General features: G+C 42.0%; 1 protein-coding gene across 1 annotated transcript; it reads left to right on the top strand.

Moving 5' to 3' along the window:
* The first annotated feature begins 4,492 nt into the window (after window positions 1–4,492).
* Window positions 4,493–18,596, top strand: LOC121558860 (oocyte zinc finger protein XlCOF8.4). The gene is made up of 4 exons (XM_045213221.1): window positions 4,493–4,750; window positions 5,192–6,267; window positions 15,219–15,618; window positions 16,622–18,596. Exons 1-4 carry the CDS (start codon window positions 4,585–4,587, stop codon window positions 18,109–18,111), a joined length of 3,132 nt encoding a protein of 1,043 aa, XP_045069156.1. The 5' UTR covers window positions 4,493–4,584; the 3' UTR covers window positions 18,112–18,596.
* Window positions 18,597–18,873: the final 277 nt, after the last annotated feature.

The following is an 18,873-nucleotide window of genomic DNA, read 5'->3' on the forward strand; positions in this document are numbered from 1 at the left end:
TCAGAAGTTTACATACACTCAATTAGTATTTGGTAGCATTGCCTTTAAATTGTTAAACTTGGGTCAAACGTTTCGGGTAGCCTTCCACAAGCTTCCCACAATAAGTTGGGTGAATTTTGGCCCATTCCTCCTGACAGAGCTGGTGTAACTGAGTCAGGTTTGTAGGCCTCCTTGCTCGCACACACTTTTTCAGTTCTGCCAACAAATTTTCTATAGGATTGAGGTCAGGGCTTTGTGATGGCCACTCCAATACCTTGACTTTGTTGTCCTTAAGCCATTTGGCACAACTTTGGATGTATGCTTGGGGTCATTGTCCATTTGGACGACCCATTTGCGACCAAGCTTTAACTTCCTGACTGATGTCTTGAGATGTTGCTTCAATATATCCACATACATCTTCCTTCCTCATGATGCCATCTATTTTGTGAAGTGCCCCAGTCCCTCCTGCAGCAAAGCACCCCCACAGCATGATGCTGCCATCCCCGTTCTTCACGGTTGGGATGGTGTTCTTCGGCTTGCAAGGAGCCCCCTCCAAACGTAACCATGGTCATTATGGGCAAACAGTTCTATTTTTGTTTCATCAGACCAGAGGACATTTCTCCAAAATGGACGATCTTTGTCCTCATGTGCAGTTGCAAACCGTAGTCTGGCTTTTTTATGGCAGTTTTGGAGCAGTGGCTTCTTCCTTGCTGAGCGGCCTTTCAGGTTACATTTACATTTACGTCATTTAGCAGACGCTCTTATCCAGAGCGACTTACAGTTAGTGAATACATATTTTTTTTTATACTGGCCCCCCGTGGGAATCGAACCCACAACCCTGGCGTTGCAAACGCCATGCTCTATCAACTGAGCTACATCCCTGCCGGCCATTCCCTCCCCTACCCTGGACAACGCTGGGCCAATTGTGCGCCGCCCATGAGTCTCCCGGTCGCGGCCGGCTGCGACAGAGCCTGGATTCGAACCAGGATCTCTAGTGGCACAGTTAGCACTGCGATGCAGTGCCTTAGACCACTGCGCCACTCAGGAGTACAGGTTATGTCGATATAGGACTTGTTTTACTGTGGATATATATACTTTTGTACCTGTTTCCTCCAGCATCATCACAAGGTCCTTTGCTGTTGTTCTGGGATTGATTTGCACTTTTCGCACCAAAGTACGTTCATCTCTAGGAGACAGAACGCGTCTCCTTCCTGAGCGGTATGACGGGTGCGTGGTCCCATGGTGTTTATACTTGTGTACTATTGTTTGTACAGATGAACGTGGTACCTTCAGGTGTTTGGAAATTGCTCCCAAGGATGAACCAGACTTGTAGAGGTCTACACATTTTCTTCTGAGGTCTTGGCTGATTTCTTTTGATTTTCCCATGATGTCAAGCAAAGAGGCAAAGAGTTTGAAGGTAGGCCTTGAAATACATCCACAGCTACACCTCCAATTGACTCAAATGATGTCAGTAAGCCTATCAGAAGCTTCTAAAACCATGACATCATTTTCTGGAATTTTCCAAGCTGTTTAAAGGCACAGTCAACTTAGTATATGTAAACTTCTGACCCACTGGAATTGTGATACAGTGAATTATAAGTGAAATAATCTATCTGTAAACAATTGTTGGAAAAATTACTTGTGTCATGCACAAAGTAGATGTCCTAACCGACTTGCCAAAACTATAGTTTGTTAACAAGAAATTTGTGGAGTGGTTGAAAAACAAGTTTTAATGACTCCAACCTAAGTGTATGTAAACTTCCGACTTCAACTGTAGGCTGTGACTTGCTTAGAATTAAATATGGAAAGGAATGAAACGAAAAATTCCTAATAATGTACTTTTTACTCCATGCATTTTCCCTGACACCCGAAAGTACTAGTTACATTTCGAATGCTTAGCAGGACAGAACAATTGTCCAATTCACACACTTATTAAGAGAACATCCCTGGTCATCCCTACAGCCTCTGATCTGGTAGACTCACTAAACACAAATGCTTTTGTAAATTATGTCCGAGTGTTGGAGTGCTGACCCCTGGCTATCCATAAAATAATAAAACAAGAAAATCATGCCGTCTGGTTTGCTTAATATAAGGAATGTTTTTTATTTTTGATACTTAAGTATATTTTAGCAATTACTTTTAATTTTGATACTTAAGTATATTTTAAACCAAATACTTTTAGACTTTTACTCAAGTAGGATTTTGCTGGGTGACTTTCCATTTTACTTGAGTCATTTTCTATTAAGATATCTTTACTTTTACTAAAGTATGACAATTGGGTACTTTTCCACCACTGAATATAACCCAATCAAAACGGAAAGCTCCTTGAACGTGGGAATATGCCAGGCCTATTGGGCCAAAATCAATGATGGCCTATTGTTAAATTAAATGTTTTTTTTTTATAGCTCTGATAGTGACAAATGAATGTTGCGTTCATTACCAAGTGGGAAGGTGATAATTACCTGTTGTATGCATTATGGGTCTTTTAACTCGTTGAGAAACACCGATTGGCTAATGGCCAACAAGCTGCATCAACCATAAACTAAAAGTACAGCTATCATGCTTGTAAACAACGTATAGTGTTCAAAAACGACATTAATAGATTGCTTTTTATAAATAATGTTTTGTTGTTATCGAGGTCATTTCCTTAGTAGGTGACGTCAGATGTCAGCATGTGGGAGAAGTCGGAGGTCAGAGATGATAGACAAGTACATTCCAGGCCAGAGAGATCAAGATATCCCAACTGGAGGATGACACCTCACAAGCTAGATTAGCATTGGATAATTGTGAAGCAGTTCTCCAAAATCTCAGGTTTTGGTATTAAATCTTTCCAAATGTGAGATGTTTGTTCTGAAAAGGAGCTGTCAATCCAGCAGTTTGTAACATCTCTGAAAAAATATACTGTAACCTACCTCGGTGTAAAGATCACGAAACATCTTAAGGCTGTGAATTATCTTAATTTGAATCCTGTAACTGAATAAATGTTCCTCATGGTTAGGGAGGGATTTAAGTCTTCAAGGGAGGGTGCTTTTATCCAAAGCGGAGGTGCTATCTCGTGCATCCTATCTTTTTTCATCTATTGACATCCCCAAGGCCACTTACTGTACCTTAGATAGGCTATTGTACAACTTTATATGGAAAAACAAGCCACATAAGATAAAAATAGATGTTATCACCAACAGGGTTTGTGATGGCAGTCTAAATGTCTTAGACTTCACTCTCTTTAATCACATATCAAAAGTCAACTGGGTTAAAAGGTTGTTTTTTTTTTATCCTCCGTTTCTGGAATATTATACCTCATTTTGTTTTTCAGAAGCTTGGAGGGCTTAATTTTTTTTACTACAATGTCCCTATATTGTGGGTAAACTTCCTGTGAAATTGGCGGCTTTTCACAAGCAGGCTTTAATGTGCTGGGCTTTGCTCTATAAACACACCTTTTCACCTCATAGATGTTTTATATGGAATAATGGTTCGATATTACATAGAAACAAGATGTTATTTTACTGTAACTGGTTCTCCAAAAACATTGTCCTTGTCAGCCAATTAGTTAGTATTAGTGGGAATCTATTTACACAGAGAGAATTTATGGAAAGATACAACTTTGAGGTTTCAAGCAAGGAATATGACACCTAGTCGGATCAAATTTGACTTCAGAATAATGCATGTTTTGGAACATCTCCTATTGTAAGCGATATCCAAGTGAATGGCATCGGTTTACTAGATAAGAAATTCAATAATCGTTTTTTAAGGGATATTTTCTACAGGAATTCTATTCCTTCTGCTATATTTTATTGGACTTCATCGTTTGATGTAAACTGGCGCCGTGCTTGGTTCACTCCACAGACATTTATTGTGACCAATAAAGTAAAAGAGATCTCCTTTAAGATTATCCATAGATTCTACCCATGTAATAGCCTGATTTCTAAATATATACCTGATGTTACTAGTGAATGCAGTTTTTGTGAACTAGAAACAGAATCTATTGAACACTTATTTTGTAATTGTTTACATAGTGAGGTGTTCTGGACTGATGTACAACTATATCTTGGCAACAAAATGGATACAACCATTGAAATATCTAAGTTTGACATATTTCTTTTACTACACTGATTCCACAATTGAACGTCAGTATGTCATAAATCTCTTTATTTTATTAGGAAAATATTTCATACACAAATCAAAATGTATAAAGAAAAAGACCCCTTTTTTTATTTTTTATTATCAGACTTGGAAAACTATTTAGCACTATTAAAACGTATACAAAACAAAATGTCCAAAAAAAGTATTCCTTACAGGTCTGTATTTGATTTGATATAATCTGGATGTGTTATTTTTTCTCTCCTCATGTCTTTGTGTAATCCCTCTGGCTGTTCTGTTTTGTGTTTTACATGTTACTGTTAATAAAAAATAAAATTAATAAAAATTACCAGTTGGAGGGGCGTTCATTGTATTTTTCCCATTTCTATGTGGTAAATACCACCTTCCCACTTGGTTATGAACGCAGCACAAGAAATTGTGAGCGGGTATGTTTTGTTTGTGGCAGCCATTCTTTCTTCGTTGACGAAGCCATAGTAGCTGAATTCTCAACTCTCAGTCGACTGAAATATGTCTAAACTACAGTTGTTGCGGGTGTTTTTAAATGAGCGCTTAATGGCGACTGCTGTAGATATTTTCGGGGCAGTTGAGAAAACGGTAGCGGAGTACCAGGACGAGAATGATCGGCTACGGAGACTGCTGCGGATCACCCCGGAGAAAACACTATGTAAAATAGGTTCGTATTTAGATCTACTGATAGCTAGCTATAGTTCTACTCAATTAATACACTCAACACTGTTTAGGCTAACAGTGATCAACCATTTTAACAATTTTTAGTTTTTTTTTAACGTTTACCGTACATGGATAGAAACATGGTCTGTGTCACGAAAACCAGGAAGTCATTTTAATTTATAATTCATAAATTGACAAACTTTAGAAATGAATAGCTTCTTAATGTATTGAGAGTTCATTTAAAATATATATATTTTTGTTTATTATTGAATTGGAATTTCAGTTGACATCTTGAATTTACAGACTTAAATTCAAATTGACCCCAACCCTCAAATCGAATGTTATGCCACATGCTTAGTAAACAACAGGTGTAGACTAACAGTGAAATGCTTACTTGTCTAAAGGCTGTATAGGTAACCTCTGCTCCTCCTCTCCTTCCCTCCAGACTCCCTGCAGCTCTCTCTCGCTGTCCCTGAAGTGGAGGTTCCACCTGAGCAGCAGCACTGTGAGCAGGAGTGGAGCCCCAGTCTGGGGCAGGAGGACCCAGAGCCCACACAGATTAAAGAGGAACAGGAGGAACTCCGGGCCAGTCAGGAGGAAGAGCAGCTTCAAGGGCTCTTTGATACCAAAGGCTCCATATTCCCTCCTCCTTTTGTGAAAAGTGAATGTGATCAGGAGGACCCACTTTGGTTCTTGACTCTTCCCCAAACCCAGACTGTGGAGAACAGAGAGAGTTACCCTAAACCAATGGATCTCACATCTTTTGGCACTGTGACCCATCTAAAGGGTCTCGACATTCATTGTGACCCTCCAGATAATCAAAACAATGCATCCAGCCACAGCTTCGCCAAAAGCAGCGACCCAGTAGGACTTGACAGCAGCCCACTATTGGATCCCAGCCCAGCTTTGGATCTCAACCGACCAATAGAGAAACACTGTTCCAAGCCCGGGATCGTGTCCAGAAAAGCTCTGGAAGCTGACCTGCAGAGTCATGTGACTCTCGCCAAGAAGAGCCTAAGTGAACGATACAACTCCACCTGTAAACAGAAGACCCATGTCCGACGCCGTCACAGTGGGAAACCCTGCACCTGCCCCTTTTGTGGGAAGACCTTCAAACAAAAAGGACATCTGTCCAGGCACATGAATATTCACACAGGAGAGAAACCTTTTAGCTGTGGTGACTGTGGGAAAAGCTTCAATCGCAAGGAGCACCTCACTAAACATAGACAGACTCACACAGGAGAGAAACCGTTTAGCTGTGGTGACTGTGGGAAAAGCTTCAATCGCAAGGAGCACCTAACTAAACATAAACGCATTCACAGAGGAGAGAAACCATTTAGCTGTGGAGACTGCGGGAAAATTTTCAATCGGAAGGGGAACCTGAACTTGCACATACGGACTCACACAGGAGATAAACAACATGGCTGCTCTGTCTGTGGTAAAAGATTCACTCAGAAGACTCATCTGCTGAAGCATATGGATAATATCCACAAAGAGAGGAAAGAAGAAAGAACATCTTCAGTCAGCAGATGGGAATAACAAGGCAGGATGTGGACAACACTCTTAGGAAAGGAGAGCAACTCCAGACCATTCATACTGTGGGTCTCAGATAAATAGATCTCTGATGGATTTAATGTTGTAAAACATTGAATGTAAATAAAGTTTGATTTGAATGATCAGGTAATGATCAAACAGTACAGATTATTGTAGGCAATTCACAGGTCTGCTGTACAAAGTCTATTGATATTTTCCCTTCATTAGAAACAGGAATATCTGGTCATTTGATTTGGAATGTCTCTCAGGGTGATGACATAATAGACGGGCTGATGTTATTGATACATTACATTAAATTATTATTATTAAATACAATTCTAGAAAAGGAGAGGAGGGTGACCCCGCTTCAATCAAGCAGGCTTCAGACACCCACTTGGCTTCAGACACCCCCAAGATTGAAGCGGGAGACGAATCCAGCTATGGCCTCCTCCTTGTCAGGCCTCTCACACTGTGCAGACAGGGGTCCTGGGCGGGGCTTAGCCGCCTCAGTTCAAACTTTAGCTCCCTCAGTTGTAGTTTTATGTCCCTATATAAAAATCGCAAAGTTTAAATGATTGAGTTACAGGTTGGCACAACAAAAAAATATGTATCTCCGCTGCGCTGTGTCTGCACAATGGACAGGGCACCCCTGCGGTGTGTGTAGGGGGGGCTATGGAAAGCCACTAGGAGGTTAGGTATGACTCCTTCTCATTTTAGTCATTTAGCAGACGCTCTTATCCAGAGCGACTTAGTGAGTGGATACATTTTCATACTGGCCCCCGTGGGAAACGAACCCACAACCTTGGCGTTGCAAGCGCCATGCTCTACCAACTGAGCTACAGGGGACTACACTCCTCATTCATCTCTGTGGTAGGCTAAGTGTAATATTTGATTTTGATTTATCAGGGCGGGGTCAAGTATACCGTTGAAGCTGCTTCACTCTTACCTAGCTAGCTGTAAAAAGCGTTTGTGGTATTAGTTTTAGCCAATTTAGCTAGCTCGAACTAGCTAATCTGCCACGATGGAAAATCAGAAATTGGCTTCACCAAAGTACCCAAACAAAAGAGGAGTAGGAGAGTGATGAGCAGCATCAAACCACCGAGACCACAGCCGATGACGACGCCGAGCTCCAGCTAGCTCCGTGTGCGGAGACTACCCACCCTTCCACAAGCGCCGCCAGGATAATGTCTCCACGAGCCGCCTCCACCTCTCGACTGTTCCTGATGATCTTGGAACAGAGGAGCCAGCCCAGGTTAGCCTAGAATCCTACCCTAGCCGCAGGTTTTCTGTCCAAAAACTTTAATTTAATAGCAACTGGTTCATAGGAAGAGAGTGGCTGGAACTCTCGGTTACTGCAGATGAAGCACTTTGTTTCCCCATGTTGAAAGTTCTGTGTTGGGTCCAATGCTAACGCAGTCAAGGCCTTCACCCAAGGTGTGAATAACGTGGGAGCCCCTAAATGCAACAAACTTCAAACTTGGGGGGGTCTCTAAATAATGCTAATTTAAGCATTCTCCTATTTGTTTAAAATGTAGTGTTAAATATGTTTAAGCATAGATTTTCCTTTGTACATCCTAATTTTTGTCATTTGTTTTCCATGCGTCCTTGATAGCTAATGCATTAGATTTATCTGTCAGCTGTTTAGAGCGGTCATTGCGTTGTTTTTCAGGTGCGCGTCGGGAACTGGTGTTCCATTAGTTCAGCTTTATTTTCTATCAATATTTGTTTTCTTTCCTGGATCAGCTGATGATGGTGGACAATATCACTAGACAACTAGTCAACAGCTAGACACCAATGAGCATCCAATCTATCCAACAACTAGGCTGTACGTTATTGACAGTAGGCCTATAAGGTAACTCTTTTGGTTAGAAGAGGTTATTAATGTTCGGTTAGGAGCATTCCATCGAAACCAACCAACAAAATGTATGAAACGCAACACACCACTGAGTATGGTGGACCTGCCGCTATGATACCTATTTTATACCCAAATATAAAATGTGGACCAATAACATGTTTTCCACAAATAAGTGCAACTAATTTCATTTCCTATTGTTAGAAATAGCGTAATTCAAATCTGGTATTGGAATAAGAGAAAACATAATCAAGAGATATTCAATCCAAGCTAAATTTATTATATGCAAAATGTATGTATGATAAGTATGATGGTTCGTATACGGGCTCACTGAAATACCACGCAGGGCAGACAGAGAACTGATCCATTGTTACAGGCTCTTCTTTAAATACCCTGACAGTGATTGTTCCCGCTCCTTGCTGGGCCTATCAGGGTAGAGACTGAGCGTGGTTTAGACTTACTCAGCCAATCGTTGGCGCACAGGCTGGTCCCAGCCCCTTGGCGCTCCACTGTTGCACACTGTTGCCAGGCATAAGTTGTTATCATCACAACTTGTAGAGTCAGCACCTTTTTGCAGTACATGTCCTTGAGCGCGGTATAACAAAGAGGCAGTGTGTATGTGTCTGTGAGAAATACAAGTCTGTCTCACCCTACTCCCTAACATTCCTCACATGAATCACAGCTTGTTATGTTAAACCATTTATATCAGTACAGTACAAACCTATTATGTTTAATCATTAATGCATTCTTTCTAAGCTAGGCATCACATCCAGTTATAGATCCCCACACTACCTTAGTGTGACTTTTGGCGTTGGGTGGAGGCAAGTTTTTTTTTCTTCCATAGTCAGGGCTGTAGCAGCTTGTTGCAAGTCTCATGCAGGCCACAAGGTAGTCATCAGTCATAGTAGATCTGTACTTGGACTTTATGATCTTCATGTGAGAAAACGCAGACTCACAGAGGTAGGTTGATCCAAAAAGGGCTGATAGGTTGAGAGCACATCATCTTATGTTGGGATACTTCTCCTCTAGCAGCAGCTCCCAGAACTCTTCCTTCATCTCAGTGGATTTCAGCTGAATGTCATTTTGAAGGGTGAGAATTTCAGTTCCTGCTATAGTTGTGTCCAACTGAAAAAAAGTGATTCCCATTTTGTAGGCAACGACTTCCACATTTTATGTCTGTGCCAAACGGAAAGCACATATAAGTGGCAATAGGCTCGAGTGATGCCAAGTCAGTGAAACGACTGTCAAACTCCGATAAGATGCTCTGGACTTGCTCCACGTAACGTGTGCACCGTCAGGCTGTGCTGGATCCTTCCCCCGACGTTCAAGTTCTGAACGCATGTGTTGAAAGAAGTGCAGGTCCTTACGTTGCAGCTTTCTTGTGAGCAGTTGTAGTTTGCATTTAAAAGTGTTCAGAGCTGATCATGTCGATTACATGTTTGCCTTTTTCTTGCAGCTCTACATTCAATTCATTAAGCGTGTAAGTTAGGTCAGTGAGAAAAGATAAATCCAGGGGCCACTGTGTGTCCTCTAGCTGTGCATATTCTGCATGTTTGGAGACCTTGAGAAACTCATTGATTTCAGGCAACAACTCACTGAATCTCCCTAAAAAATGTACCTCGGCTCAGCCACCGCACATCCGTGTGCAGCAGCAGGGTCTGTCTCCTCCGCTGTAGGCTTCTTGCTCGAATAGAACACGCAGTCTTCATCGCAACATCCATCACCTCTTTCATGTTTAACATCTTCCCCGCACAAAGCTTGCTGATGAATTACGCAGTGATAACCTAAGAAAGTCTGGGAAACAATCATCTCGTTTGCACAACGCAACGAACCCACTAATGCGGCCTACCATAGCGGGTGCCCCATCGGTAGTAATGGAGACAAGCTTACAAAAGGACAGTGGAATTTGTTAGCAAACTCCATAAAAGCTTGAAAAATATCTTCGCCCCTTGTATGTCCTTTCAGTGGCAAAATGGCGAGTAGTCCCTCCTTTGAACTCATGCTGTCAAATACCATTCTGGTGAAAATGCATAACTGTGCCACATCTACCATATCTGTGGACTCGTCAAACTGGAGGGAATAACACTTGCAGTTGTCAATATCCTTCTTCAGTTGATCCTCGAGGTTCTCCGCTATTCCCTCACATCTTCTTGTCACCATATTTCTGGACAACTGAATGTCAATGATGGCAGCCATAATCTCAGTCCAATTCTTAAAATCCCCAAACAGCGAGTCTGCAGCCTCAATAAATGCTTCCTTGATCATCTCCCCATCTTTGAACAACTTTTTATGCTTAGCAAGAACGCAACTCACACGATAAGATGCTATGGTTGCAGCCTTCCCTTTGGTCACAGGCCTTGTGAAAATGGATTGCTGTGCAGCCAGTAGATTTTTTAGTTCTTGTACCTTTCTTCTTCGTAATTCAATCTTTGCTGGAAAATCTCTTTCCTGGGTTTTGAGTGTGGTTTTAAAATTGTAATTCTGTTACCTTTCTTTGGGATAGCGATGCTATTATGGCAGATGAGGCATTTTGAGTTTGACATAACGAGAAAATAATCCTCCTTGTGGAAATGATTGTTTTCTGTTTTTTTTGTATCCTTCTCTTCACTCATTATTGCTGCTGTCGACATATGTCAATAAGTGGGTAGGGACTGGTCATATTTTATGTAAATCACTGGACTTTTCAGACATTGATGTGAATGGAGGACTGTCTAACGTTAAAACAGAAAGAGATTATAGGCATTGATTTGTGTGGCTGAATTTTAGCAGATGTATAATCATCTCACGATTGACTGGCAAGCACTCCGCGATCGACCAGTAGATCGCGATCGACTGGTTGGAAACCCCTGATTTTAGGGTATAAAACATGCTTTGATTCAACTCTTGGAAAAGACGTCGCTATAGAGGTCGCCGTGCGGGCACATTGATGAGACTACGGCGACGAGGGAATAAACCTGCCCTTCCCCCTCTGCTCTATTGGCGACTGTGCAATCGCTGGTGAACAAATTGGACAAGCTCCGTTCAAGACTATCCCATCAACGGGACATTAAGAACTGTAATATATATATATCCTTTTCGGAGTCATGGCTGAACACAGACATGGATAATATACAGTTAGCTAGGTTTTCCATGCATCGGCAGGACAGAACAGCAGCGTCCGGTCAGATCAACAAAGACTGGTACACCATCTCTGATATTAAGTCAGTCTGCTCACCCAGAGTTAGAATACGTCATGATAAACTGTAGACCATATTATTTACCAACACAGTTAATCAGTATTTTTCGTAGCTGTCTATTTACCACCACGAACCGATGCTGGCACTAAGGCCGCACTCAACAAGCTGTATAGGGCCAAAAGCAAACAAGAAAATGCTCATCCAGAGGCGGCGCTCCTAGTGGCCGGGGACTGTAATGCAGGGAAACAGTCCTCTTTTTTTTAACCTGTAGTTCACAATCATCTCCTTTGTCTTGGTCACGTTGAGGGAGAGGTTGTTTTCCTGGCACCACACGGCCAGATCTCTGACCTCCTCCCTATAGGCTGTCTTGTCGGTGATCAGGCCTACCACTGTTGTGTCGTCAGCAAACTTAATGATGGTGTTGGAGTTGTGCTTGGCCACGCAGTCATGGGTGAACAGGGAGTACAGGAGGGGACTGAGCACACACCCCTGAGGGGCCCCCGTGTTGAGGATCAGCGTGGCAGATGTGTTGTTACCTACCCTTACCACCTGGGGGCGGCCTGTCAGGAAGTCCAGGATCCAGTTTCAGAGGGAGGCGTTTAGTCCCAGGATCCTTAGCTTAGTGATGAGCTTTGAGGGCACTATGGTGTTGAGCGCTGAGCTGTAGTCAATGAATAGCATTCTCACATAGGTGTTCCTCTTGTCCAGGTGGGAATGGGCAGTGTGGAGTGCAATATAGATTGCATCATCTGTAGATCTGTTGGGGCGGTATGCAAATTGGAGTGGGTCTAGGGTTTCTGGGATAATGGTGTTGATGTGAGCCATGACCAGCCTTTCAAAGCACTTCATGGCTACAGATGTGAGTGCTACGGATCGGTAGTCATTTAGGCAGGTTATCTTAGTGTTCTTGGGCACAGGGACTATGGTGGTCTGCTTGAAACATGTTGGTATTACAGACTCAGTCAGCGACATGTTGAAAATGTCAGTGAAGACACTTGCCAGTTGGTCAGCACATGCTCGGAGTACACGTCCTGGTAATCCGTCTGGCCCTGCGACCTTGTGAATGTTGACCTGCTTAAAAGTCTTACATCAGCTACGGAGAGCGTGATCACATAGTCATCCGGAACAGCTGGTGCTCTCATGCATGCTTCAGTGTTGCTTGCCTCGAAGCGAGCATAGAAGTGGTTTAGCTCATCTGGTAGGCCTGTGTCACTGAGCAGCTCGCGGCTGTGCTTCAATTTGTAGTCTGTAATAGTTTTCAAGCCCTGCCATATCCGACGAGCGTCAGAGCCGGTGTAGTACGATTCAATCTTAGTCCTGTATTGACTCTTTGCCTGTTTGATGGTTCGTCGGAGGGCATAGCGGGATTTCTTATAAGCGTCCGGGTTAGAGTCCCATTCCTTGAAAGCGGCAGCTCTACCCTTTAGCTCAGTGCGGATGTTGCCTGTAATCCATGGCTTCTGGTTGGGGTATATACGTACTGAGCTACAATGTATCTTCTTAAACTGTGATTTTAAACCTAACCTTAACCACACTGCTAAATTTATGCCTAATCCTAATCTTAAATGAAGTCCGAAAAGCTACATTTTCATGAATTTTTACGATATAGCCATTTTTGACTTTGTTGCTGTGGTATCTAGTGGAAACCTTTGACATCGGGGAAGGGTAACAGTAACTTTATGATCAACTTTGTCAATGTACAAGCTACAGTCATTTTTCATACTTGTGTTAACCTACTATGAATTGGTTTCATCCAAATATCATCCAATTTGATGAAAAACATTATTTTCACTGTTCGGGACGTTTAATGCTGCTCATTCATGATATTCATTTAATATCGTATAGAGTAATGATATACAATCGACTACTGATTATGAATTGAATCTCTCACATCTTACTATACTTATGATAACCACTGTCCTACATGTAGTTATCGTTTCCCTTTATTACTGGTCTGTATGGTTTTGACTAGAGGGAGTACAGCTAAGACCGGAAGTGACTTTTCGTAGCGGATTAGGAGAGCATTTTAGCTAACCAAAACCTTTAACTAAGCTTAAACTTTGTCTTCTAACCTGCTACGTTAATTATCCTAACCTGTTGTGTAAATTCTCCTAACCTGCTACGAAATGTCACTTCCGGTCGTAGCTGTGCAACCTCTAGTCAAAACCGGTCTGTAGGCTGATTTGAAAACAGTAGTAGAGAAGTAACCCTCCATCCACCAGGCGGCGCTGCGTTTCTAGGTTCGCCACCCACTAGAACCAACCAATGACTTTTCTAAACTTCCTTGTCGAATATTTGTATAACTAATCCAAGATAGACCACAGCCTGTCGTTTCCAATGGGAACAAATGAGTCATAATGTGCAGAACAAGCAAAGAGGTGGGCAGAGCCAAGCACGAGCTAGCGAGATCCCATTGGCGCGTTCTAGCCTGCATCTGCATATTTACGTTAGGGAACGCCACCTATGTGAAGTGCGCATGTGGAATAACTCAATTCGCCTTTGCACTCCTTCTAAACTACGCAATTTTAAATAACTTTTGCAAAGGCTAATGTCTACAAAACGTAGTCCACTCTGTTCATAACATATTCTAGCTTTGGGAACAGAAAACTGTATTGAGATCATAGGTTTCATCGCTGAGAAAATTCGCTAAATGTCGGACAAAATCCATCTCGTTCCACCTTCTTCCACCGCCGGCCAAGCGGATGCTTCACATTTATACATCCGGTGAAATATCTGTCTCATTGTTCTATCTATTGTAGGAACATACAGAGACGGAAGAAGGATAGGAGACGAGTTTGTTTCGAATTTGCGTTCCTTGTGTAGAGGAAAGAAAGCCCCACTGACTGAACTACATAGGCTACTCTCATTCGACTGAAAATGTCTAAACTACAGTTGTTGCGTGTGTTTTTAAATGAGCGCTTAATGGCGGCTGCTGTGGAGATTTTCGGGGCAGTTGAGAAAACGGTAGCGGAGTACCAGGAGGAGAATGATCGGCTACGGAGACTGCTGCGGATCTCACCGGAGATACAACTATGTAGAATAGGTTCGTATGTAGATCTACTGATAGCTAGCTGTAGTTCTACTCAATTAATACATTGTTTAGGTTATCAGCAAATGTACTTAAAAAAATAAAATATATATATATATATATATATATATATATATATATATACTTTTACTGTACATGGGTAAAACAATGTCTGTGTCACGAAAACCTAGGTTGAAGATAACAATTGAAAAAACAAGAATCTATTTTAAATTACTTATCAATCAATTTCAGAGAAGAAACAATTTATTTCTACGTTTTTTACCATTTTAGAAGTCAACATTTATAAATTCAATAAAAAAAAAAAATCTAGACAGTGATTTAAATTTATAAATGTTTAATTCAAAAAATTAAATAGGAAAACGTATAAATAAATACCTGATTTCCTTCAAAGTAATTTATAATAGATTGTTGTTTTTCAATTATTTAATTGGAATTTGAGTTTACTTCTTTAATTGACTGACTTATATTCAAATTGACCCCAACCCTGATGTCTAGGTCAGTGTTTTCCAACCCTGGTCCTCCGATACCCCCAACGGTATACATTTTTGTTGTAACCCTGGACAAATACACCTCATTCAGCTCATTGAGGGTTTGATGATTCCCACGGGGGGCCAGTATAAAAATAATAATGTATGCACTCACTAACTGTAAGTCGCTCTGGATAAGAGCGTCTGCTAAATGACGTAAATGTAATGATTAGTTCAATCAGGTGTGTTTGTCCACGGTTACAATAAAAATGTGTACGTTTGGGGGTACACGAGGACCAGGTTTGGGAAACACTGGTCTAGGTAACCTCCTCTCCTTACCTCCAGACTCCCTGCAGTTCTCTCTCTCTGTCCCTGAAGAGGAGGTTCCCCCTGAGCAGCAGCACTGTGAGCAGGAGTGGAGCCCCAGTCTGGGGCAGGAGGACCCAGAGCCCACACAGATTAAAGAGGAAGAACTTGGGACGAGTCAGGAGCAAGAGCAGCTTCTAAGGCTTGTTGATACCAAAGACTCCATACTCATTCTTCCCTGTGTGAAAAGTGAATGTGACCAGGAGGACCAATTTCACGAATCCAAAGTAGTTGAATACCAAACTCTCAGTCTACTGAAAATGTCTAAACTGCATTTGTTTGGTGGTTTTTTAAATGAGCGTTTAACGGAGTCTGCTGCTGTGGAGATTTTCGGGGCAGTTGAGAAAACGGTAGCGGAGTACCAGGAGGAGAATGATCAGCTACGGAGACTGCTGCGGATCACACCGGAGATAAAACTACGTAGAATAGGTTTGTATGTAGATCTACTGATAGCTAGCAATTGCTCTACTCAATTACTAAAGTGGTTAGGCCTTCAGTGATCATCATTTCAATAATTATAAAACGTTAAAAAATTTAAAAAAAACGTTTACAGTGAATGGATAATAATATCCCTGACGTGCTTTCCCTTGCTTGGACAGCAGCGTCACACATTTTTCCAATGACAAACCTATACATCCCCTGCCTGTCATGAATGTTGTGTAAAATTATATATTGGAACTTACTCTGACAATTTTCCTGGTAGTTGGTCCTTATGTTGGCCTGAGTTATTCAACGTCCATTTTGATTAGTTGAGGACGATGTCTTGGTCAAGTTAGAAATAATTGATCCTTGATTGCGATACGGTTTTGGAAAGCTTGAACACTCAACTTTAGTTATCAACCAAAATGTATTTACAAATACAAAAGAGATACTTACTTTTAGCTGTTTTAAAACAGATTTCCACAGAGTTTTTTTTTTGTGTGTAACACAGCTTTGAGCCAATGTTTGTGTTCCCTTCTGCGTTTCCATTATCTCAGGAAGTGTCGTAGCGCAGTTAAACAAACAACGCCAAACGCCTCCATTGGAATCTGTGTTAAAACGGGGCATAGTAAGTTTAGCTTTTGTGCTCATAAAATTATTTCTGGGTGATATGAAAGTAGAGTTTGTAAGGTTTCCGAAACCATATTGCACGGGAGGATTATTGACGGTTAGACAAGAGTGTCTGGACTTTTGTACACATTAGCCACAGTAAGTTCCATAGTAGGAAGGAGAATCCAAGCTCTATATGGTTTGTGTTGAGGAGAGCAAATACCATGATAGCTGTCTGCACTCCGGCATGTCAAAAGGCTGTGTAGATCATAGACATCCATGCCAATAAGGTCATTTAAAAATGTAAAATCATGGAGTTTTCTAGTTCGCGTGTATGATTCAAGTGTTCTATTTAATTATGTGGTATATAGGTAACCTCTGCTCCTCCTCTCCTTCCCTCCAGACTCCCTGCAGCTCTCTCTCTCTGTCTCTGAAGAGGAGGTTCCCCCTGAGCAGCAGCACTGTGAGCAGGAGTGGAGCCCCAGTCTGGGGCAGGAGGACCCAGAGCCCACACAGATTAAAGAGGAAGAGGAGGAACTCAGGACCAGTCAGGAGGAAGAGCAGCTTCAAGGGCTCTTTGATACCAAAGACTCCATATTCACTACTCCCTGTGTGAAAAGTGAATGTGATCAGGAGGACCCATTTTGGTCAGTGACTCTTCCCCAAACCCAGACTGTGGAGAACAGAGAGAGTGACTCTAAACCAGTGGATTTCAAACCTGTTGGCGCTGTGACCCACCTAAAGGGTCTCGACGTTCCCTGTCACCCTCCAGATAATCAGAACAATGCCTCCAGCCACAGCTCAGCCGTAAGCAGCGACCCAGTAGGACTTGACAGCAGCCCACCATTGGATCCCAGTCCAACATTGGGGGAACACCGTTCCAATCCCAGCACCACGTCTAGAAAAACGAATCACTGCCATGACTGTGGTGAAACTCTCCCCAAGAAGAGACCCAATGAATGCCGCTTCTGCAATAAACAATACAACTCCACCTGTAAACAGAAGGCCCATGTCAGACTCTGTCCCGTGGAGAAACCCTGCACCTGCCCTGTTTGTGGCAAGACCTTCAAATACAAAAGCTATCTGTCCAAGCACATAAGGATTCACACAGGAGAGAAACCATTTAGCTGTGGTGACTGTGGGAAAAGCTTCAGTCTCAAGGAGCACCTTACCAGGCATAAACAGACTCACACAGGAGAGAAAACATTTAGCTGTGGTGACTGTGAGAAAAGCTTCAGTGACAAGTGGAACCTAAGGCAGCATAAACTGACTCACACAGGAGGTAAATCATTTAGCTGTGGTGACTGTGGGAAAACCTTCGGTCTTAATAGCAGCCTAACTGAACATATACGGACTCACACAGGAGAGAAACCATTTAGCTGTGGTGACTGTGGGAAGAGCTTCCGTCTCAAGAAGACATTAACTGAACATATACGGATTCACACAGGAGAGAAACCATTTAGTTGTGGTGACTGTGGGAAATGTTTCATTAACAAGTGGAACCTAAGACAGCATAACCTGACTCACACAGGAGAGAAACCGTTTAGCTGTGGTGACTGTGGAAAAAGCTTCAGTCTTAATAGGAGCCTAACTGAACATATACGAACTCACACAGGAGAGAAACCATTTAGCTGTGGTGACTGTGGGAAGAGCTTCATTCTCAAGAAGCGCCTAACCGTGCATAAACTGACTCACACAGGAGAGAAACCATTTAGCTGTGGTGACTGTGGGAGAAGCTTTGGTCTTAAGAGGAGCCTAACTGAACATATACGGATTCACACAGGAGAGAAACCGTTTAGCTGTGGTGACTGTGGGAGAAGCTTCACTCAGAAGGCTCATCTGCTGACCCATGTGAAAAACATCCACAAAGGAAGAAAACTGGATGAAAACTGAAAGAAGAATATCAAAACAAAGATGTTCTGTCAGAAGATGGGAATAACAAGGCAGGATGTGAACAAAGCCACTCTGGATCATTCATACTGTGGGTCTCAGATAATTGGATGTGAGAAAGTTTCAATCAGAAGGGAGACCTAAGGAGGCATATACTAACTCACACAGGAGAGAAACAACATGGCTGCTCTGTCTGTGGTAAAAGATTCATTCGTAAGTCTCATCTGCTGAAGCATGTGAATAACGTCCACAAAGAGAGGAAACGGGATGAAAACAAGAACAATTAAAATTAGGACAAAAAAAATCTACAGTTAGGACAAAGAGGATCTTCAGTCAGGAGATGGGAATAACAAGGCAGGATGTGGACAACACTCTTGGGAAAGGAGAGCAACTCCAGACCATTCATACTGTGGGTTTCAAATAAATGGATGTGTGATAAAGTAATGTTTATGTAAAAAAGTATATGTGAATAAAGTTTTTGATTTGAATGATGAGGTAATGATCCCTCCCTCTGCATATAGACATATCCTCACTGTAAATCAGCTATGCATCACGTTTGATTGTGCGTCAAGAAATCAGCATAGCTCGTTAGTATGAAGGTCTGGTTATTACATGGCTAAATAGTTTAATCCATTCTCCATTTCATGAATTTATTCACAGGTAAATAATAATATGCTCTAAACCGCTCTGGTGACAAACAAACTTTGCTACCCTGTTTCCAATCGTCCACATGGCTGGGAGAACCTATTCAAGTAAGTAAATACA

The sequence above is a fragment of the Coregonus clupeaformis genome, unplaced genomic scaffold (genome assembly GCF_020615455.1).
Source record: "Coregonus clupeaformis isolate EN_2021a unplaced genomic scaffold, ASM2061545v1 scaf0090, whole genome shotgun sequence".
Taxonomy (NCBI): domain Eukaryota; kingdom Metazoa; phylum Chordata; class Actinopteri; order Salmoniformes; family Salmonidae; genus Coregonus; species Coregonus clupeaformis.